Raw genomic sequence first — 22,574 nt, forward strand, 5'->3', positions numbered from 1 at the left:
CAGTCATGTAAGGGAGTGAGGCGATGTGGCCAGCGAGGGCTTGGGGTTAGGGCTTGGGGTTAGGTGACCAAGCTCAGAGTGGCTTGAGTTAGTCATTGCACCTCTCTCTGAGCCACTCAGTACAATAGTGATGATACCTTGTGCATGAACCTTGACCGAGTGGGTGACGTGCCTGCACTCCGCTCCAGACTTCGCATACTTGATCTCATTCAGCCCTCACCACAGCACTTTGAAGTATGTACTGCAATCAGCCCCATGTTACAGAGGGGAAACTGAGGCTCTGAGAGGTTACCTCCCTTGCCTGGTCACACAGCTACAAAGTGGTAGAGCCAGGATTCAAACTGGGGCAGCCGGCTCCAGAATCCACCTGCTTCACTGCCCGGCTGCTCCACCAGACCTGCCGGGTGGGGTTGTTTGAAGATGAAATGAGACCCTCCTAAGTGTTAGCTCAGGGCCTGGCACGTGGTGCAGGGCAGGAGCTGCTGTCCTTTCTAACTGGCTTGGGGCCCAGAATCCCCAGGCCCTGGGGCTGTGTCCCCATAGGGACGGGGCCCCCCTCCAGCCTTCTGTGACTCACACCCCTCTTCTCCCTCCTTCCCGCCAGGATGTCGCCACAATGCAGTTCTGTGCCAACAAGCTGGACAAGAAAGATTTCTTTGGGAAGTCTGACCCCTTCTTGGTGTTCTACAGAAGCAACGAGGATGGAACGTGAGTTCTCCGGCAACGCTTCACCCCCACTTCTGGGGGCATGGGCTTTGGGGGGAGCGATGGACTGTGGTGACTTGCCGGGCGGGGGTGGCTTGGGCCATCTCCTCCTGCTGCTGCCCTGAGGCCCCTGCTCTAGAGAGGGCAGGGGCTCTGGGTGGAAGTCAGGGGCTCCAAGGTAGTACCCTGGCCACGCAGATGGGGCTGGTGGGGGATAAGGGGCAGACTGCAAGCCCACAGTGCCATTCTGAGGGTCATTACTAAATGGCTGGCGCTGGGCATGTCAGAGATGGAGGGAGCGGGCAAAAACAGGGCTAGGGCAGGAATGAGGGGCCCCTCTGATAGTCTATTCCTTCTTCCACATGCATCAGTCTACATCTCTAAGCCTTGTCCTCGCTCACGCACAGCCTTCCTAACACCCCACTACACATATTCCCCCCACTACTTCCTACTCAGCATGGCAAATCTGGACCCCCTTCCCCCCTTGGCCCCAGACTTCATTCAAAATCTCTCCCATCTTTGAAGCCTCCATTTCCTTCTCTCCTCTCCCTAATCTGGAAGCCACCCACAATATGATGGAAAGACAACTCGTTGGGCAATGTAAGAGGTCAGTGATGTACACAGAGGGACAGATTCTAGGTTGAGGGTCTTGGGACGTAAGTCCTCTTTTCCAACCCGCTCTGTGACCCTAGACAAGTATGCCCCCTCTCTGGGCCTGTTTTCTCATCAGTAAAATGATCTGGTTAGATTAGGTGGTCTCCATGGTCTCTAAGCACCACAGCTCTGGAAGGCTGCAGCTGCTTAGCTGGGATTCTGCAGAATGAGGAAGCGATGGGGCCAGGGAGGTTAATTAGAGAAACGCTGCTGGAGAAGGGAACTAGGAAGAAGGTTTTGAAGGAGAGGAAAAAAATGGGTCCACGGGGTTTGGGGTTTGGGGGTGGGGGGAGGAGCAGGGAAGAATAACATACTAGAGAAACAGTGTGTGCAAAGCAAGTGTGCCCTGAACAGAGGGCAGGGAGGCCTCGCTAAGTCCCCTAGAATCTGAAATTCTGGGTGTGTGCGTGTGTGTGCGTGTGCGTGCGTGCGTGCGTGCGTGCGTGTGTGTGTGTGTGTTGGGGGGCAGGGCAGCAGCAGGGAGGAGGTATGTTTCAGTCGAAGGGAAAACTGATCTTTAAACCAGCAGTACAAAACAAGGGAAATTAGGTACGATAATTTGCATAACAAAAGGATCCTTTGTCTCACCATAGGACTCTTAGCAGGATTTCTTTAAATAATTCTTGTTGACTTTGACTTGATTTGAGGGAGGGAGGAAAAGGTCTGAGTAATGTTCTGGGTGCCCATGGAAATGTCCATGCAAGTCCCCTCCAGAAAGGAGGGCAGGGGCCGCCCCAGGGCTTGTCTCAGCGGCGAAGGCTGACTGGCCAGCAGGAGGGAGGGATTTGGGTTGTGGAACAGGAGATGGACATGTTGCAGAGTGTTTGCCAATGATTATTCTAGCAGAGCGGTGTGTAGGTTGGGTGGGGAGGGGGCGGGGGAGAGGGAGAGACTCGTGACTGACGCGGTGAACAGGTGGGAGGTGCTGCGCCAGGCGAGCTGTGGAAATGCAGGGGAGGAGGCAGGGAGGGGAGGACATGGGCAAAAGGGCAGGGCAAGACCTGGCTCTGCGGAACTTGGGTGGGGACCGCCCACCGCCCCCTCCCTGGCAGACGAGCTGCGGGGAACCCAGACTGTTGAAAATGGCAAAGGAGCTGGTCAGATGGGGCAGGCGATGGGGGTTTATTTGGGGGTGAGTTTCACTTGAAGCATGGGCTGGCTCTGTCTGGGGTGAGGGGACACCAAGGGCAACTGGAGAAACCGATCCAGAGGGACCACAGGGAGTGAAATGTCAGGCCTGCCACGCCAGGAGGGAAAAGGGCAGGAAGCATCCACGGAGCACCCGTGCTCCTGGCACTGCATATACCTTGTCTTCTTCAATCAGAATCACTGGTCTGGGAGCAAGAATGTGGTGATGGAGAGCCGGGCTCGGCCAGTCGCTGCCAATCATTAACTCTGTAATTTTAGGCACGTGTCTAACCGAATGGAACTTTATGTGATGGTGGAGATGTTCTGTATCTCACTGTCCCTTATGGTCGCCATCAGCCACGTATAGCTGCTGAGCCCTTGAAAGGGGCTAGTGCGACAGAGGAACTGAATTTTTTATTTCATTTCATTTTAGTTAATTTAAATGTAAATAGCCACGTGAGGCTAGTGGCTACCATTCTGGACAGTGGGGCCCTACCCTCTGCGTTTCAGTTTCTTGGTGTGTGTGATGGGGAGAATCATAACACCTCCCTCCCAGGGAAGCCGTGAGGATTAAATGAGTTAATTCGGGTTATTAGAACAGGATCTGGCAGCGTTAGTTACGGTTCTTTGGGAAGCTCAGTCACGTGCCCAGGGCTGCACAGCTGGAGGTAGTGGTCCTGGGACCGGAGCCCACATCTGTCTGACCCCGTTGGTTCACACCCTCACCCCACGGCCACGTCCCGAGTGTGTGTTGAAATGAATTGAGTTGAGCTGGGAGATGACTGCAGGGACCATTTCCACACTAGGGCCTTGTCCCCCATGGCAAGTACATCAGGGGATCGAGGGGCCTGTGGATTTAGTGATGGAAAAGGCGGGGGGCTTGGGGGAGTTTAAAGAAAGTGGTTTCAGGCAAGAGTCTGAAGCAGAAAACAGACCATACAGGGCTCAGGAAGAAAGACCTAGGGAGGAAATGAGGCTAATAGCTTAGAAGACTTGGTCAGGCAGTTTGGCTGGCAAGCGAGAGGAGCTAGAGAAGGCAGTGGTTCCAAAGAGGTGGGGAGACGGGGAGGGTCCACAGCAGGTCTGTGCGACTGTTGCAGGTGGGAGGTTAGGGCTCCTGCAGGGTGCGAACCCTCCTCCCTTCACCACCAGTTGCTGCTCCTGCCTCCTCCCCCAGTCCAGGCTCCTCTTCCTGCCCGACCTACTGCCCCAGCCATGGGCAGCTGTGGCCCCTCCTTTCCCCGTCCCCATTCCTGTCCCCATCACCAGCTCTGGAGTGTGTGGGGAGGTCTCCCACATGTACCTCACACTCCAGTGGGTGGGCGAGAAGGAGCACAGAAGAGAAACGCTGAGCCATGGTGACAGGAATGACATTTTGACTTGAAAATTGCCAGAGAAGAAATGGCACAGGCTGTGTGGGTATGGGCGGTGCCCAGGCACCTTCCTGGGTGACCTTTCCAAGCCAGGAGGTAGCTGGGGTGGATGCTGGGAAATCTCATGGGGACAGCCCCTGCCCTGAGCTCCTCTCTGGCTTCTCGCTGCCCCTCCACGTGGCAGGGCAGGCTTCCACGGCGGGGCCAGTCAGGCACGGCATGGGGAGTGGGCAGGGGCGCTGGATCGGGGCCCAGCTGGGATTAAGCCAATTCTGCACTTTCAGTTTGCAAAGCAAGCTCATGGATTCAGACTACAAGAGCTGAAAGGGTCTTAGAGATCATCTAAGCCAGGGGCTTTAATTTCACTGGCTTGAAATGCCAGTGAGAGCTATGGAAACTCTCCTCTGAGAAATACATTTATTCATTAGTTCATTCTGAAAAAAATATTACATGAACACCTTACTAAGTGCCAGGTGCTATTCTGGGCACTAGAGATATACCAGTGAACAAGGAAGACAAACCCTTGCCCTTATGGAGCTTACATTTTAGTGACAGACTATGAAAGAAATAAGGAGAAAGACAGACCATGTCAAATGTCAAATGGTGACAGATGGGATGGAAAAAGCAGTATGGAAAGGGACTAGGATATCTCAGAGTCAGGGGACCAGGGGGTATAAATTTTAGATAATGGTTCTCAGGGCAGGTGCTCATGTCAAAGAGATGACAGTTGAGTGAAACCTGAAGGAAGTAAGGAGGTGAGCCGTTAACATGGAAATTTGGGAGAGAGTCCTTCAGACAGGGGAACAGCAAGCACATGAAACTCAGGCACCCAGTTCCACTGACGATTTCAAGGGTTCACAGACCCCTAAAGCCCATCTCCAGATCCTTCCATGGATCTCAGATGAAGGAAGTCTAATAGTGGCCAACTCCCTGGGTTTACAGGCGAGGAAATAGAGGCCGAGAGGGGGACAGTCTTGCTCAAGGTCACGCAGAGAACAGGGGCCAGAGCCACATCTCCTGACGCTCTTACCTGGTGCAGGAATCCTTTTTGTAGTGTTATCAAGAAATGGCTGTCTAGGAATAAAGACGCAGATGTAGAGAATGGACTTGAGGACACGGGGAGGGGGAAGGGTAAGCTGGGAAGAAGTGAGAGAGGGGCATGGACATATATACACTACCAAATGTAAAATAGATAGCTAGTGGGAAGCAGCTGTGTAGCACAGGGAGATCAGCTCGGTGCTTTGTGACCACCTAGAGGGGTGGGATAGGGAGGGTGGGAAGGAGATGCAAGAGGGAGGAGATATGGGGATATATGTATATATATAGCTGATTCACTTTGTTATACAACAGAAACTAACACACCATTGTAAAGCAATTATACTCCAATAAAAATGTTAAAAAAATAAAATAAACTGAAGTTTATACAAAGATAAAAAAAAAGGAATGGCTGTCTAGCTTCTACCTGGATGCTGCTAGTGACAGGCAGCTCATCACCTCACGAAGCCATTGTTTCTACTGTCTGGCAACTGCAGAGATTAACAAGCCAGCCCCTCTGGTGATCTGAATTCTGCCTCCCTTGGAGTCAGGACTGACAGACTTCCCTCTCTTCTTTGCCAGGTTCACCATCTGCCACAAGACTGAGGTCATGAAGAACACCCTAAACCCAGTCTGGCAAACTTTCTCCATTCCTGTGAGAGCCCTCTGCAACGGGGACTATGATCGGTGAGATGAGAAAATGTCCCCTGTCCCCAAGCACAGGTGCGGGGGGCACGGTCACGTTGATGAGGGCCATCCCATCAGTACAAGCGAGCAGAGCCTCCTGGAGCTGCGTGCTGGTGGCCCTGCACAGGGTGGAACTGGGGATCCCTCTGGCTCCCTGCCCTTCCCTCACCACACCCCGCCTTTTTTCCTCCTGGTCTGACTTTCCCATTGGTGGAAGCCCTCCCAGGTTGGGGGGATGGGAGGTACCAAGGATTTCAGAGAAGCCCTGGTGTGTGTTGGGCGCCCTGCCCGGAGCTCAGTAGCTGGTCTTTTCACTGTGCCCAGTGAGGGGCAGGTGGGGGCCAGATGGCGGCTCTAGATGCACGTAGAGGTGACTTGGTCCCCAGCAGCCCCAACTCCTGGCTGAGAGACTCTGGGGAGTCAGGATCCCAGGATATGTGCTGCCAGATGAGTTGCCATAAATGGGGATGAGGGATGCAGTGCAAACAGCTCATGGAATTTTTTGACGCTACAAAGCCTACTCATAATACACCTCATCATTGTTTGAGTGTAGATTGTTGAGTATAGATACAGATACCTAGTTTCCAATCCTGACTCTGTGACGAAAAAAGCACTCTCAACCTGGGCAAACTTTGACCTGTCTGAGCCTCAGTTTCCTTATCTGTAAACTGGGTACCTAAACATCCACCTACCTTGTAGGGCTGCTTTGAAGCTCACAACCTACATGTAAGGCTCTGGTATACATAAAATGCCGTTCAGCATTTCATCCACAAACGTTAATTGATGCCCTACCATGTGACAGGCACTGCACTAGATGCTGGGAAGTCAGGAGGAAACAAAACACACAGTCTTCACCCTTCACCCAACCTCTTGGAGTTTATATGCTAGTGGGGGAGGCAGACATTAATCCAATAATTGCACAAAGAAACATATAATTACAAATTGTGGCAAATGTAGGGGGGAGAGGGGACACGTAGGATGGGAGCTGTAACACGGTATTGGTCTGTGTTAAGTCACAAGAACCCAGCCTGGTTTCCTGGTGGTTGCTATAGCAGGTGGGCGAGCTGGCAGGGGCTTCTCGGGCAGGGCTGTCCAGGCAGCCCTGAGGAAGCTGGGCCTCTGCTGGCCACTCTGACAGGAGCCCTAGGGTGTCAGAACAGATACCTCAGGGCATCCTGGCTGGTGGCATTGGCATGGGCTCCCTGGCACTCTGTTCACAGTGGCTACTGACAGGGTATGTGCAGTGGGGTGAGGGGACAGGAATGAGCAGACGGATGGCCTCCAGGCACCCCTGTCTCTCTCCCTATTAGGCTGCTGATCCAGGAGATGAAGTGGCTTCTTTTCCTGCCTCGGCTGGGACAGAAAAGCCACAGTCTGTTCCATAGGTGGTCATTGAGCACCTACGATGTGCTCAGCACTGCGCCTCCAGCTGTGTGGCATTCAAGGGAATGTAGCCACATTTCTGTCTTCAGGGGGCTTACAGGGAGCTCAGATGTGCACACGTATATTTTAGACAGTTAAATAGTTGTGCAAAATGAGACTGGAAACAAAAATAGGCATTTCAGCCAAACAAACCCCCGTTCCATGTCTAGCCAGGTCCTGGGGCTTCTGGAGTGGTGGGGAATGGGAGGGGTTGAAGCAACAGGGTCTAAAGGAGGCTCAGGGCAGGGTGGAAGTTTGCGGGGGCAGCGTCAGTTCCTGGGGACAAGGGATGTAGGAAAAATGGTTGGGATAGAGAGGAAGGGAGCGGAAATTCAAGGTTGGGGTATGGGAGAACATGGCAGCTCCATTCTCATAGGGGTGGAAGGAATTGGGATTTCCGACCGCACTGCCTAGAGGTTTCGGGGTTTGTCCAGCTGACCCCCCACAACCCGCATCCCGGGGAAGGCCTCCTAGGGCCTCAGAATCCAGCCTTGTAAGGAGGTCAGCCCAGCTCAGAGGCCTGGGCTCTCCGATCAGCCATCGGAGGAGGTGCGGGTGTGGGGGGAAGGTGCAGGCTTTGCGGAAAGCCCAGGTGGGCTCCCATCCCCCTCCCAGGCTGAGCCCTGGACTGGTTTCCCTCCAGGATGGCTGGGCAGCTTGGGCCCTCCTCCAAAGCCAGGGACAGATTAACTGTGATGTGACTGACAGTGGTGCTAATGGAGGTGTCAGGTGTGTCACACTGGCCTGGTAAGCGAGCAGACCTGCCCCCTGCTGAGCCCTAGGGTCACCCACATACACAACAGCCACTCAGGAGGTGCAGGCATTTGGGAGGCCCCCGTAGGGCAGGACAGGGTGGGCCTTGTTCAGGAAAACAAGGCCGCTTTCCTCTACTTCCGAGGCACCTCTTGAAGTCTCACAGTACACATTGGGTTTAATCCAGCAGCCCTGTCTTCCAGGCCAGCCGGGCGCCAGACACCGTGTTGGGTGCTGTGGACACAGTGAGCTCTCAGACCCAAGTTTCCTTCTGAGGTTGCTCCCAGGCCAAGGTGGGAGACATGGGTCATAATAATAACAGCAAAGGCTCCTGTGGCCCTTCTGAGGTAATTGATGTATGTGAACTAATTTAATCCTCCCAACAATTAGTACCTCTTCTGGAAAAGTTACAAATACTATCCACATCTCGTAGGTAAGGAAACTGAGGCCCAGAGAGGTTAAGTAACTCACCCAGGGTCTTACTGCCAGTAGCATCAGAATCTGGACCCAAGCAGGCTGGCTCTAGGATCTGTGTTCTTAAACTCCAGCGCTCTGCTGATGAATGGTCAAGGCGTGGGGTGAGTGGGGTGGGACACTTGGAGGACAGCTCTAGGAGAGTTTGCTCAGGGGCTTGAGCAGGTCTGCTTCGAGATAGGAGGTAGAAGGAAGACTCAAAAGGCCTTGACAGCTGCCTGGATATGGGAGTGAAAGAGACGTAGAGATTATTAGGGTTTGGAGTTTGGAGGATGAGAGACGACGGTACCACTAGTGGAAATGGGAAGTGTGACAGGGAGCCAGACTGTGTGGCTATGGGACAGGTACAGTAGTGTTCTTCCCAGGGGAGAGGAGAACAGAGGTCTGGGAGTCCCCAGGAGGGGGGCTGGCAGAGGTCAGGAGTAGGGGGATGTCAGAGAGATAAGAAGGGACCAGGGGGAGGGCAGCCATAGTCAGGGAGCTGAGAGAAGAGAGTTCAAACAGAAATATCAACTTACTATTGTGAAAAAGAGGGCCAGGGGGTGAGAACCAGGGATCTGCTGAGAAAGGGCCGTTTTCTTGGAATGATGGGGGTGGAAACGAGTTAATCTCATTAAGCTTTAGTGAGTCTTTAGGACATGGGCCAAATTGTGTCCTAATTGGTTTAAATACAGTATCTTATTTTGTGAGTTTAAATTTCACAATAACCCTAGAAGATGGGTACTAATGACATGCCCATTTCACAGATGGGGAAACGGAGGACCACAGATTATGTCATTTGCCAGGGCAAGGAGAAGGTGCATGTCCCTTCTCCAGAAGTCACTTCTGGGCTGGCCCTCTAATTTGGGGTTCCCCTGGTTTGGGGTCCCCCGCCTTTGCTGTGTTTCCAGTCCACACAAGACCAAACCCAAGTGACCCAGCTGAGCAGAACCTGAGTCAGAGGAAGTGGACTCAGGGTCAGAATTAATCTAGCCCTCCAGTGGGGTGAAGTGAGGTGAAGGGTGATGAAAGCACTTCTCCTGCCTTCCCTGAAGTCCCCCTGCTCTGTCCTTGAATATTCTGCGACTTGAGGATTTGTCCCTGTTAAACCAAATTCCTCTGGGTCGGGCTGCTATCACTCACTCACACCTTCATGGTGAATAAGTAGGTTTTAAAAGGGTGTTAAGCGTACTGGGTCTTCACCTGGAGAAGGGAGAGGGTTCCCAGGAGCTGGGGGGCTGTCACATCACCCAAACTTCGGCCCCCTGGATTGAACCAGTTGCTTCTCCTTTGAACCCCACCACACGCTGAGCACCGGGAGGGGCTGGGCCCAATACTATGGCTTCAGTTAGGAGTGTCTTATCCCTGGTTCACACATGCACAAGCTGAACTCAGACACAGGAGCCACAGTCAGTGCAGTACAGCTGGGGTTGCACAGCACCTCTGCCATCAAGCCTCACTGCCTGGGCCTGTGAGGCTCGATACTCTTCTTCCTCCCAGCAGCTTCTCAGAGTAATGGACTGACTCAGTTAGTTTAGGGTGAACCCCTCAAGGCCTGTCAGCCCTTGGGACTTGTAAGCATCAGGGAAACATACCTTTTCCTGTTTTCCCTGCCTGGGAGAGGGAGAGGCTCATTAGGAGCAGACCTACAGCTCGGTTCAGAGGAGGCTATGGACAGAGCTGCTTGGTGTGCTGGGGGGCAAGCCTGGAGTCTTTGCCAGCGTTCCCCATCCTTGCTGGCCTGCTGGGGCTCACACACCCCGCTCTGTCACTCCTGCCCCACACATTCAGAGACCCACAGGACACTGGCTCCCTGCCAAGAGGCCTGGTGCTGCTACTGACCAGCTGTGTCTGGCTTTTGCTTCTGCCTTCCCCTGCCTCTGGGCACCTCCTTCTTCCCCAGTTCTGGAGATTTTGGTCTCCGAGCTAATCTGACTCCCTGCAGCCATCCCTGGAGCCTTGGCTGTGATTGCTACTGGGGTGAGTTGGCACAGGAATCTCATACTCAGTGGTCTCAACCTCAGCTGCAAGTTCAAATCCCCTGAGGAGCTTTTTTTTTTTTTTTTAATTTTTATTTAGGCTGTGTTGGGTCTTCATTTCTGCGCGAGGGCTTTCTCTAGTTGCGGTGAGCGGGGGCCTCTCTTCATCGCGGTGCGCGGGCCTCTCACTGTCGCAGCCTCTCTTGTTGCGGAGCACAGGCTCCAGACGCGCAGGCTCAGTAGTTGTGGCTCACGGGCCCAGTTACTCCGCGGCATGTGGGATCTTCCCAGATCAGGGCTCGAACCTGTGTCCCCTGCATTGGCAGGCAGATTCTCAACGACTGCGCCACCAGGGAAGCCCCCCTGAGGAGCTTTTAACAATTCCCCTGCACAGGCTGCACCCCCAGAACAATTGATTCTGAATCTCTGGGGTGAGGCATCAGCATCAGGATTGCTAAAGCTCCCTGGGGGATCCGATGTGTAACCAAGTTTGAAAACCAGTTAATTTCATCTGGAGAGGTTAGTGGCTCTGGAAGCACATTAGAATCAGCCAGGGGACTTTTAAAAACTACCTGTGCCTGAGCCCTATCCAGACCAATTAAATCACGCCTTCTGGCAGTGAGATTAAAAAAAAATTCTCCCCAGTGATTTTTTTGGGTATCCAAGGCCGTGGCTATGACTGGGGTCCTCCTATAGCCTCTGAGCACATTGGCTGTCACTGATCTAGTCACCTGAGGGACTGGTGTTGGTGGTCCGTTGTTGTGGTGTGCCCACGTGCCACAACTACTGAGCCCACGTGCCACAACTACTGAAGCCCACGTGCCTAGAGCCCGTGCTCCGCAACAAGAGAAGCCACTGCAATGAGAAGCCCACGAACCGCAACGAAGAGTAGCCCCTGCTCGCCACAACCAGAGAAAAGCACGCGCACAGCAATGAAGACCCAATGCAGCCAGAAACAATAAATAAATATAATAAAATAAATAAATTTATTGTAAAAAAACAAACAAACAAAACTATCCCAGGTGTGGCCCAAATGCTAAAGTGGAGAGGAGGCTTTTTTTTGTTTTAATTTCTTTTGGGCTGTGTTGTGTCTCCCTTGCGGTGCGCGGGCTTGTCATTGCGGTGGCTTCTCTTGTTGCAAAGCACGGGCTCTAGGCACGTGGGCTTCAATAGTTGTGGCTCGCGGGCTCTAGAGAGCAGGCTCAGCAGTTGTGGCGCACGGGCTTAGTTGCTCCGCAGCATGTGGGATCTTCCCGGACCAGGGATGGAATCCGTGTCCCCTGCACTGGCAGACGGATTTCCAGCCACTGCATCACCAGGGAAGCCCAGGAGGCATGTTTATAGAGATCCAACGCATGCCAGGCAGTTTTACCAATTTGTCTCCACAGCTATTCTGTAGGGCCGTTATTATCCCTACTTTAAAATGATTTTGTGGCTCAGAGAGGTTAAGCGACATCTCCAGGTCCCAGTGCAAATGGCCCAGCATCCAAGTCCACACCCCAGACACTTTCTACTCTTTCCAGATCACCAGCCTACCTTCAGAGGCCTAGATTTTATTTTTCTTTCCATAATAATTCTCCTCAGAGAGACATAGTTTTTTGTTTTTCACAAAAATTTAAAGGATTCCTCTAAATGGTGGGCTTCTATGCCTGCCCCATTTTACATTTTGGTAACAAAAATCCAGTTGCTGCACAACGTACTGGGCATCCCTTCATTTCCTGAACAGTTTCTACCCTGATGCGGGAGAATCCGCATCCCACCCCCATGCCCCATGGAGGCTCATCTGAAGGGAGACAGCGCCTCCTTCTGGGGGTTCTGGAACTCCAAGGCCGGCTCCCTGCAGACTTGAGGAGATGGGCCGCGGCCATGGGCCAAATGATGAGATATTCATAGAACACGGGCCTGGGCAGCCGCCTCTGTGTGCCCCATTTAGAACTGAAGGCTGGAGACCCAGCTCCTCCATGCCTCTTCCACCTCTCCAGACCCTGACCCTGCAGAGGGACCCGGGCATCTGCCCCATCCCTGGGCATCCCTGGAGGACTGCTGGTACCAAGGGTTAACCTGCAACCTCCACCTCCCTCCTCTGCCTCTGGTCTGCTAGCCTGTTGCCATAGAAACAGGCTAAAAATAAAATGGGCTCCCAAAGCCCAGCCCCAAGCTCAGGAGTCAAAACAAACTAATTAAAGCAGACAGGCTAAAATGTGAAGATAATTACACCCTCACTCAGGAGCCAGTCTGGCATGGAAAAGCTCAGCAGGCCATCCTGAGTCAGGACCCCTGGGTCCATCCCTGACATGCGGGGTAGCTCCCCACCACTCAGACTCCTTGAACCCCGGGGTCCCACCAGGAGAGCCCACCCTGCTTAGGCCTTGGATCTACGGAGCACCACACTCACACTCTAACGGCCCCACCCCTGATAAACTGCAGTATGGCTTCATGCTGGGATCTGTGCCCCATCTGGGGTGGCCAAGAGAAGGTGGGGTGAACTGAAGTCTGAGGCTGCCTTTCTACATCTTCCCTGAAATTCAGGGAAGTCCCAGTGCAGCTTTGGAGCTGCCTCTGTCCCTAAGACCTTTAAAGGCTTCAAGATAGTTCCTTTGTCTCCTGGGCTGCTGCCTCTTCACCGAGGGCCCTCAGAGCCAGGTGGGTGTTCCTCCATCCCCTTTTGGCCCAGGAGCGTGAGAAGGCCACGCAGGTGGCCCCATTCTCAGGCTACGCAGGTGCTGGGTCAAGTCCATCCCACCATGGGCCCTTTGCCTTACAGGACCATCAAGGTGGAGGTATACGACTGGGATCGAGATGGCAGGTAAGCTGGCAGAAGGACAGAAGGTGAGCAAGGAGGGGGACAGCCCCTGGGAGGAAGGTGGATCTTGCCCTCTCATGGAGAGAGCTATGCCCAGGTCCCCACCCATGGCAGCTTGTGGGGTGAGGGGCCTGGGTTTCCTGTGGAGGGACCACTGCCTCGGTGGCTCTTCCGTGCCCAGCTCCACTGAGGCACCAGAGGGCCTGTGTCCTGCAGGACATGGTGCAAGGGGTGTAAGAGGCCTCTTTTCCTCAAACAGCTGCCTAGCGGCCAGCCAGTGTCTAAAATCTCCCCACATTTGGAAGAATGTAGGATTTTCTGAAATGTGCATGTTCTAAGGTACAGGCAGATATTAGTGACCTCCTGAGCATTCATGACCACGTTCTCTGTGTGAGGCTAAGCATCGTGTGGTGACTGAAGTGCAGAAGATGAGCTTGGCTCTCAGAGACTCCCTGAAATCTAGCAGGAGGCCCTTGACTCCTCAGAGGAGCTGTTTGTGGGGAGCAGGGCTGACGGAGTGGGATATGGGAAAGGCGAGCATATGAATGGACCCCGGAGTGGTAAGGCAGAGCCTGAGTAGGGCTGAGCCTAACCTTGGGGAGGCCAGGGGCTTCCTCTTCTGTGTATCTAAGTGCCCCCAAGGAGCCAGTATCACTGGGAATTCATAGACGAGGACCAGAACAGGCCTCTCACAACTTTAGTAGAACCCTCACCGGCTCCTGCTTGTCTGTTGAACCAAATCCAACCAAATCCAAGTATGTCATACTTCCTGACTTTTGTGAGCCCTCCATCCTGTGGTGCTACCAGGGGGGTCATAGAGGGGCTTTAAGCCCTCTGATCTCCACTGGTGCCTATCAAGTCTGTGACATGGATGGGGGATGCCGTAAAGGGCTGTGCAAGTACAGCTCTAAGTTAGGCCGGAGCTCCTTCCAAGGAGCTCACCTGCCCAACACCTTCCTGTAGAGAAACTCTAGTGCCAACACTACTCTGCCAGCTCACTCTGTCCCCTCCTCTCTTCGCTTTAACCACATCACAGGCAAGTCAGCTTCAGGCTTCCACCCACGATTCACCTCATCACCTTACCCTGGAGTTCCCCATACCTTTCCTTTACCAGGGAAGCTGGAGACAGCTACCAGATGCCATTGGGTCCCACCATCAAGGAGCTCATAGTCTGAATGCTGAGAGCTGTAAATATGTAGACAAAAGACAGTGTGGACTCAAGGTGGGGCAAGGCCCCAGGGGTACCTCCTGGGCATCACACTCCAGCAGGCATTCCTGGCCAGCATGTTAACCACTGCCCTCTATCAGGGAGAGTGGTGGCGAAAGGCAGCCAACCGCAGGGCAGATGGGAGTTCTGCTTTGTACAAGGTTTTGCTGCACTTACTGTCAACACATGCTTGTGGGGCAGAGATGCAGAAGGTGTAAACACTGCAGAAAACACCTCAAGCTGCCTGGACGGACCTAAAGCTAATTGTCTTTTCAAAAAATGTTATTGGAAAAATGTCAAGTACACAGAAAAGTAGAGAGAAGAGTTTAATGAACACTTTAAGCCTATACCTGAATCTAACAAGTGTTACATGTTGCCATAGTTGCCTTATCTATGTTTTGATGTAGTTTAAGTTACAGTTCATGGCATTTTTACCTCTAAATATCTCATTGAGAATGTCTAAAAAATAAGGGCATTTTTCTAAATAACTACAAATGTCATTATTGCACCTGACACATTGAACAATAATTCTTGAATACCATCTAATATTCATTTCATGTTCAAATTTCCCCAGTTGTCCCCAAAATACATACTATTGCTCGTTCGTTCAAATAAGAATCCAAGTATTAGAAGTGGGTCCTATTCTCCAGGACCCTGCTCTTTGCTGGGTGTCTGTTGGGTTTCTTGCTCCATGGGTGGCACTGGACTCTTCCCAGGGGCCCACCCTCTCTGCTGGTGTGTACCCCTGGAGCAGAGGCCCCGGGCAGAACTGAGAGCCAGGGGAAGGGACATGAGAGGCGGGGGGATGAGCAGAGGCAGCGCACAGCCTGGGCCTCGCCGTTCAGCAGCAACTTTCCCTTGCAGCCATGACTTCATTGGGGAGTTCACCACAAGTTACCGGGAGCTGGCCCGCGGGCAGAGCCAATTCAACATCTATGAGGTGAGGCAGACACCTGAAGGCTGGGGTTTGCTCTGACTATATGTAGCTCCCAGTTGCTGAGGACTAACAGTGAGCCATGGCTGGGTTTTTTTGTTTGTTTGTTTTTTTGCGGTACGCGGGCCTCTCACTGTTGTGGTCTCTCCCGTTGCGGAGCACAGGCTCCGGACGCGCAGGCTCAGCGGCCATGGCTCACGGGTCCAGCCGCTCCATGGCATGTGGGATCTTCCCGGACTGGGGCACGAACCCGTGTCCCCTGCATCGGCAGGTGGACTCTCAACCACTGCGTCACCAGGGAAGCCCGTGGCTGGGGTTTTTGCATGTTCTCCTGTGAGGTGGGTGTTATTGTCCCATTTCACAGTTAAGGAGACTGAATCGCAGAGAAGTGAGGGGACTTGACCAAAGCCCAGTAAGTGGCAGACTCGAGAGGCAAACAACCTAAGCTTATCTGACTCCAAATCATTGAGTTATAGTGCCCCCCCTGAGAGAGCTCTTCCAACAAGGCGGGGGAATAGAAGTGCAGGTGGGCAGAGGGTGGGGAACAGTGTCAGAAGGTTCTAGGCCCAAGACCTGAGGTCCTGAGTTCAAGTAGCCTTCTGCCTTTAATCAGAGCAGTCTCAGGGCCTGCAGAATATCTTCTCTTTTCTGGAAGGAAAGAGAGGAACAGGAATCAGGATACCTCCATCTAGACCAGAGAACCTTGGACAAGACCCCCGGTCTCTCTGGAGATAATATCATCTGCCCTCCAAGGACACTTTCTACTGCTGAGCCTTTGCCTGTGTGTGTGCTCCCTCTCAGGATACCCTCCCACCTTCCACATCTAGCTCAGGTCCTACTCCTCTGGTGGCCTATTTTCTCCCACTTATGAACTTCATGGACAGCATAGTTCATGCCAGACCTACTGAACTGCAGATACTTATAACCCTAATTTACAGCCCGGGGTTCATATCCTGACTCCACCATGTATTAGCCCTGCGACCCTGGCTGAGTTCTTGCCCCACTCTGTGCCATGCACACTGAGAATTAAATAAGTTACTAGAACAATGTCTGGCCACTAGTGAGCATTACGTCAGTGCTATCTCCTAGTTTCATCTGTTGAGCGCTTGGGTGCCAGGAGATTTACATTTCACAACCATCCTACAAACTGGGTCTATCCTTACATCACTCAGCTAGAGCTGGCTTTGACTCCCATCTCTGAACCCTAATCCCTGTATGCATCTACTCCCTCAACCTGTATCTCTGTTCCGAGTGGGCAGGTCTTGTGTTCCAACTAGACTGAAGCTCCCCAAGGGCAGACAAAGTGACAGCCCTTCCTGTTGCCCTGGTCACATTGGCCTGGGCCCTCCTGGGCACACAGTAGGTGCTTATTATACATTCACACTGAATTCAATTGAACAAGGCTATTTGTGAGAATGGAACGTGATGGATTTCTTTGAAAGAGCCATGATCCTCATAGTTAATTGCTTTGCTTTTTGTAAGGACAAAGGACGGAGCCGTCTCTGTCCCCTCACCCAGGCAGAGAGAAGCACGCTCCGTCTTTGGACTCTTTTTTTTTTTTTTTTAGCGGTACGTGGGCCTCTCACCGCCGCGGAGGCCTCTCACCCTCCCGTTGCAGAGCACAGGCTCTGGACGCGCAGGCCCAGCGGCCATGGCTCACGGGCCCAGCCGCTCCGAGGCATGTGGGATCCTCCCGGACCGGGGCACGAACCCGTGTCCCCTGCATCGGCAGGCAGACTCTCAACCACTGTGCCACCAGGGAAGCCCTGGACTCTTTTAAGGACATTTTTAGGGAAGTGAAGGGAAGGGGTCAGGTCTCCTGGAGTTTGATTCTAAGGATGCTTGACAGGCTCAGATGAGGCCACGATCTCTCAGGCTTCAGTGACTTGTTTTCTCAGTCATTGGTCCCTGCCCCCTTGCAATCAATGAGAGAAACTGCAGCACTGGCAAAAAGAAGTGCTGTCTTTACACATCTGAAACGCCATCAGGTAGAAAAGGAATTAACTCTGGCAGCCCCGGGGCAGGCCTTGCACCATGGAGGGCATCCCTGGGAGGCCGGTTTGGGCTCAGGAAGGCCCTTCTAGAGTCAGAAGTGCCTGAAGAGAGAACAGGCTTCTGCCAGGAAAGATCCTCATCTCAGGCCCCAGCATCAGCCTGGGTGTCCAACGCATATGCCCAGCTGTCTTCTGGCCACTCCTTAGACTCAGCCTTCCCAAACTGAATGCACTGGCTAAAGTCCCTGCAGCCCTCCTCTCCCCCTGGCCAGCCAGCTCCTCCTCCTGTGTTGTCATCACAGCGGCCATGGCACCTGGGGAGGCATCCTTGACACCTCCTGCCCCTCATCCCACACCCAGTCCATGACTGAATCCTACTCCTCCTGCTACCTAAATATCCTGACATTTGTCCCCTTCATTCCCGTCTACCCCCACTGTCACCGTCTCCCCTGTGTAGGGACTTTGTGACAGCCCCATAATGGCCTTTCCACCTCCTTCCGTCCTCCAGTCAGTAACCAAATATTCCTCCAAAATTGTAATTGACCACATTGCTGCCCTGCTTAACCCCCGACTGTGCATGTCACCCACTGCCTCTGCCTGGTTCGCACAGGGGAGGGGGGAGACTCCACACCAGCTGAGATCCTAAAGGGACCTTTACCTACAAGGGGAGTCCAAGCTCCTTCACACGGGTGCCATGCCCCAGTGACCCGCAGTCTATGTGCAACTGGGGGGGGGGGGAGGGCGTGTGTAAGCAGCCGTATACATCACAGCTCTAGGAGCCCCTGCGGTCTAGCGCTGTCCAATCCCCTCTACCCATCCCCACTCTCAGCCCCATCATGCCATCTGAGGCTCTCTGAACCTCCATGCTGTCTCAGTCTCCGTGGCTTCATTTGTGCTTGTGCCTCCCTTGGGGTTCCCTTTGCTGTTCTTGCCTCAGGAAGCCCCCACCTGCACACCCACTCTACCCCAGGGTCTGAAGTGGATGCCTCTCCTTGGTGCTCCTGCTCTACCCCCCACCCCACTCCCATACCTATTACCTGTTTATCATACTTCCTGCCCCCTCAAAGACCATGATGTCCTCAGGAATGGGGGCAATGTCTTACCACTGTATCCAGAGCCAGCACAGCTGCTGGTCCTGGGAGCCCCTCAGTGCCCCTTGCACAGGAGGGCAGACCCCACACCTGCCCTGGAGACCCTGGGGATGTGAGGAGAGGGAGAGGAGGAGGCTTAGAACTCCAGCTCAGGAGTTGGGAGGTTGCTAGGCTGGCCCCTAGGGGGTGCAGCCGCTTAGGGCTGGAGAGGCTGGTGGGGTGGGGTGGGGGTGGGATGGGGGAGGGGCTGTGTGCCAGGTTATGCATGAAACCTCAGAACAAACAGGATGCTTTCTCAGTGCCCACTTCACAGAAGATCTGAGAACAAAACAGTGCTTTAATATTAAAACAGTTATAATTAGAGAGTGGAAATGTGGCATACAGGCAGATTTAAAGATAACAGAGCAGACTTCAAAGAAATGTGCTTGTGGCCAGATTTTTCGGCGATGCCCAGGCCCCCAGGAGTCCGTGTTCATTCTCCTCCACTGGGAGGGCTACTTTGGGGTAAAAGTTCGAGATCCGGTAAATTCTAAAAGTTCCACACCCTCATAGAACAGGTTGGGAAACTGAGGCGCAGTGTAGTCTTGGGGCTGCAGTGTGCCCTCATTTCGACAGGCTGCCTAGCAAGCTGTCGTCCCGTGAATGTCAGTGAGCACCATGTCATCTGGGTGACTTTCATGCCTGTGGTGGCTCCAAGGTTGTTCTGGGCTTCTCTCCCCAGGCTCTCAGTTTCCACCTGCACAGCCTGCTAGCCTCCCACCTGCACTTCCCACCTGTGCCCGAAATCCAGTTCGTTCTTCCTTCTGTGTCTACCTAGTCACCCACGACTCCTCCCTCTCTCCTGCCTTCAGGGCCACGCCCAGCCCTGACTGCTTGGAAATGCTCCTTCTTACCTGGTCACCGTTTTTTTCTGCAGGTGGTAAACCCGAAAAAGAAAATGAAGAAAAAGAAATATGTGAATTCTGGCACAGTGAGTAGCCACCCCCTTTCTGCCATGGGTGTAGACATCCCGAGCTAGGTCTGGTGGCAGGAGTCATGTGTGTCTGTGTGTGCTCCTGCGGGGTGTGGGAACGAGACCTGGAGGGTTAGGGGTGGGGAGGGATGGGGCCGATGGAGCAACACGAGGTAGATGTGTAAGAGACACATCAGGCCCTGTGATACAGAATGAGAAATCCCAGAGAGAAACTACCATGGGGACTTCCTGTGGAAGGAAGAGGAAAAAGAGTCACATTTATTGGGCCCTCTGGGAAATTCCCCATTTAGGTGCTTTTCACAGGTTGTTTCCTTAAGAGGCAGACATTATCATCACCTCATCATGAAAGCGGAAACCAAGGCTGCAGGCAGGGAAGTGACTCAACCAAGGTCACAGAGCTAGAAGGTGGTAGACATGGCAGTGAGCACAACAATTAAATTCAGAGCTTGCAGCTGTTGTGGGCTGTACCCCTGCTTAACCATGACCATGCTGGGATTATACCGGCCCAGTGGCTTCTGGGGGCTGATCTTCAGGACATTCGTGCCTTTCTTCAACAAATATTTACTGTGTGCTACCATGTGCCAGGTGCCTTTCCAGACACGAGGGATACAGCTGGGAACAAGAAAGACCCTCCTGGTGCTTATTGTCTAGTGGGGGGGAGACAACACGAATATACACACAAATACCTGTGTGTGTCAGGTGGTTGTGATTGCTGTGGGAGGAAGTAGGGTGAGGTAAATGGATAGGGAATGCAAGAGATGAAACTACTATTTTATTTAGAGTAGTCAAGGAAAGCTTCTCTGAGAAGGTTACATTTGAGAAGAGATTTAAAGAAGGTGAAGGAGCAAGTATTGAGGATATTGAGGAAAAAGAATTCTAGCTGTAGGGATCAGCATGTGCAAAGGCCCTGAGGTGGAGTCCACCAGTGCATTTATAGAACAAACCAATGTCTTTGCAGTGCAAACGCACCCAAGTCTGTACCCTTCGTGTCCCTCCCACTCTAGAGGGCCACAGCCCCATCACCTAATACAGCCAGATGTAGCCATTTGAGTCAGGCCAACTGCAACTCCAGACTAGAAGAGGTCACAGGCAGGGAACTCCAGCGTTCCTCCAAGGAACCTTATTTTCTCCATCTGTAAAATGGGGCTAATACATCATCCCTCCCCTGCTTAATGCACAGGGTGGCTGTGGCAGACACATGGGAGATGCAGGACTGTAAACTGCAAAGTACTCTGCTCCTTCAGAGGGGGCTGACCACTGCTTCTCTGATTGTAATTGTTTCACACGCAGGCTTGGAGTGATAGTTCTTTTGTCTGAAGCTGCAGTGTTTCTCAGTGGGGATGCTATCAGTATTTGGGGAAGAATAGTTCTTTGTCTCACAGGACTTCCCCATACATGGTGGGATGCTTAGCACCCCTGGCCTCAGCCCATAGCTAGCAATACAGCCCCAGTCATTGTGAGACCCCAAAACTCTCCCTCACATTCCCAAATGCCCCTAGGAGAGGCAACACGTTCCCCAGCTAAGAAATATTAGATGTACAGCTGAAAAAAAAAAGGTTGAAAACCACTGATCTCATCCAGCTTTCTTACTTTAGAGATAAAGAGACTGAGGCCCAGAGAGGAGATGTGATTTGTCTCAGGTCACACAGTGAGTTAGCGACAGAGCAGGACTGGGCTGAGGTCTCCTGACTTTCCCTTGCTCCAGTATTTCCTAATCTTTACCATAAAAAAATCACTCAGGGTCCAGGATGCTTGTTAAAATACAGATGCCCAGGCCAGTTCCCTGGGGTTCTATTTTAGGAAAGCCAGGCTGGACCCCAGAAATCTGTATTTTGTGCTTCTCATACCTTACTTACTATGTGCAGAGTCTCCTGGGGATCTTGTTAAAATGCCAAGAATCTGCGTTTCTACTCAGCATCAAGGTGATTCTGATACTGTTGTTCGGGGACTGTACTTTGAGTACCAAGTCCCTGGGTCAATCCATATGGCCAGGCAAGTTAGGCAATTACTTCGTCCCAGTGCCTGGAGCAGGGTTCAACTCTGGCTGCAGGTTAGACTCATGTGAGGAGCTAAAAAAAAAAAAAAAAAAAAAAAATCCAGGGCTGGAGCCCTATCCCAGAAATCCTCATATTATTGGTTTGGGGTCCTCACTCCAGCTGCAAGATGTTTTAAAAGCTTCCCAGGGAGTCTAGTGACCACAGTCAGAGTAGAGGCCACTGTCATAGTCCATTCCTAGAGAAAGGAGGCTTTGTCCATCCAGGTGCCTAACACTGTAACCACAGCGAGTGGGGGTCTCCAAGGCCCAGCTCAGTACTCACAGACCCTCCCATTATTCGGGCTAATGGCTGGTCCCCTTTGTCAAGCAGAGGCACTACCTGGCCTCCCACTGAGTTGATAAAGATGACTGAATCTGTACCAGGAGGGGCCACCCCAAATCCTAGAGTGGAGTTGTCTGACACAGGTAAAAGGTTCCCTGCCCCAATCTTCCCTCATTGAATTGATTTTAGCTGCCAACCTTTTCACTTGTTTCCACCATCCTAAATCATTTTCATAAAGAGCTGCCAGGTAGCTACCTGTCTTTGGAAAGCTGTTGCCAGAGAACTGCCAGGGGCATAGATCAAGAGACCTCTGCTTGGGAGAGGGGGCCCCAGATGCTCAGTTACCTCCAGGGAAAGGACAGGCTGTTTAGCAAGAGGGTCTTGTGTCTGAGAGGGTAGAGATCAAGATGCTGGAGGGATGAGGTGGGACAAGTAAGATTTAAAACAATTGCAGACCAAAGAGACACATTTCAGGATTAACAGTTAGCGGAACATGGAAGCATGGAGCTTGTCAGCATTGACAGATCTTAGTCCTATGTCAGGAAGACCCCCCCCCTCCCTCCACACTCCACACCCGTGTCCACTCAGGGGAAACTCGATTCCTTGGCTTGAGCCCCTGTACTCCAGTGACAGAGACAGGGCCCTTCCAAAGATGCAGTTGGCATCAAGGTCAAGAGCACAGGGTCTGGCTCCAGACGGACCTGGGTTCCCATCTCACTCGGCCATGTCCTGGTAGTGTCCTTGGACACACCGCATCGCTTCTTTGAGCCTCAGTTTCCTTGCTTGTAGAATGGAGATAATAATAGTACCTCACAGAGTTGTTGTGGGCACTGTTTGCAATGAAGCAGGCAAATGCTGGCGCGTGCTGGGTGCTCCATAGCTGTCAGCAATGCTCTCCCTCTGCCTAGTGCTCCCCGCTGACCAAGCGTCTTTTTGTTTTCAAGGTCACACTGCTTTCTTTTGCTGTGGAGTCAGAGTGCACATTTCTTGACTACATCAAAGGAGGGTGAGAAGAGATGCAGCCTGGTTTCTTCGGCCTCAGGGAGAGGGAAGGGGCCCCGCACA

At 52.7% G+C, this 22,574-nt stretch overlaps 1 protein-coding gene across 2 annotated transcripts in view; it reads left to right on the forward strand.

Moving 5' to 3' along the window:
- Positions 1-22,574, forward strand: part of CPNE5 (copine 5) — a 91,204-nt gene that overhangs the window by 58,123 nt on the left and 10,507 nt on the right. For both annotated transcript variants that reach the window (XM_060021908.1, XM_060021909.1), the window contains 6 exons: positions 605-708; positions 5,478-5,582; positions 12,954-12,995; positions 15,064-15,139; positions 19,135-19,188; positions 22,454-22,515. In XM_060021908.1, the coding sequence (XP_059877891.1) occupies positions 605-708; positions 5,478-5,582; positions 12,954-12,995; positions 15,064-15,139; positions 19,135-19,188; positions 22,454-22,515 (443 nt within the window). The remainder of the gene's footprint in view (positions 1-604; positions 709-5,477; positions 5,583-12,953; positions 12,996-15,063; positions 15,140-19,134; positions 19,189-22,453; positions 22,516-22,574) is intronic.

This window comes from Delphinus delphis, chromosome 10 (assembly GCF_949987515.2).
Source record: "Delphinus delphis chromosome 10, mDelDel1.2, whole genome shotgun sequence".
Taxonomy (NCBI): Eukaryota; Metazoa; Chordata; class Mammalia; order Artiodactyla; family Delphinidae; genus Delphinus; species Delphinus delphis.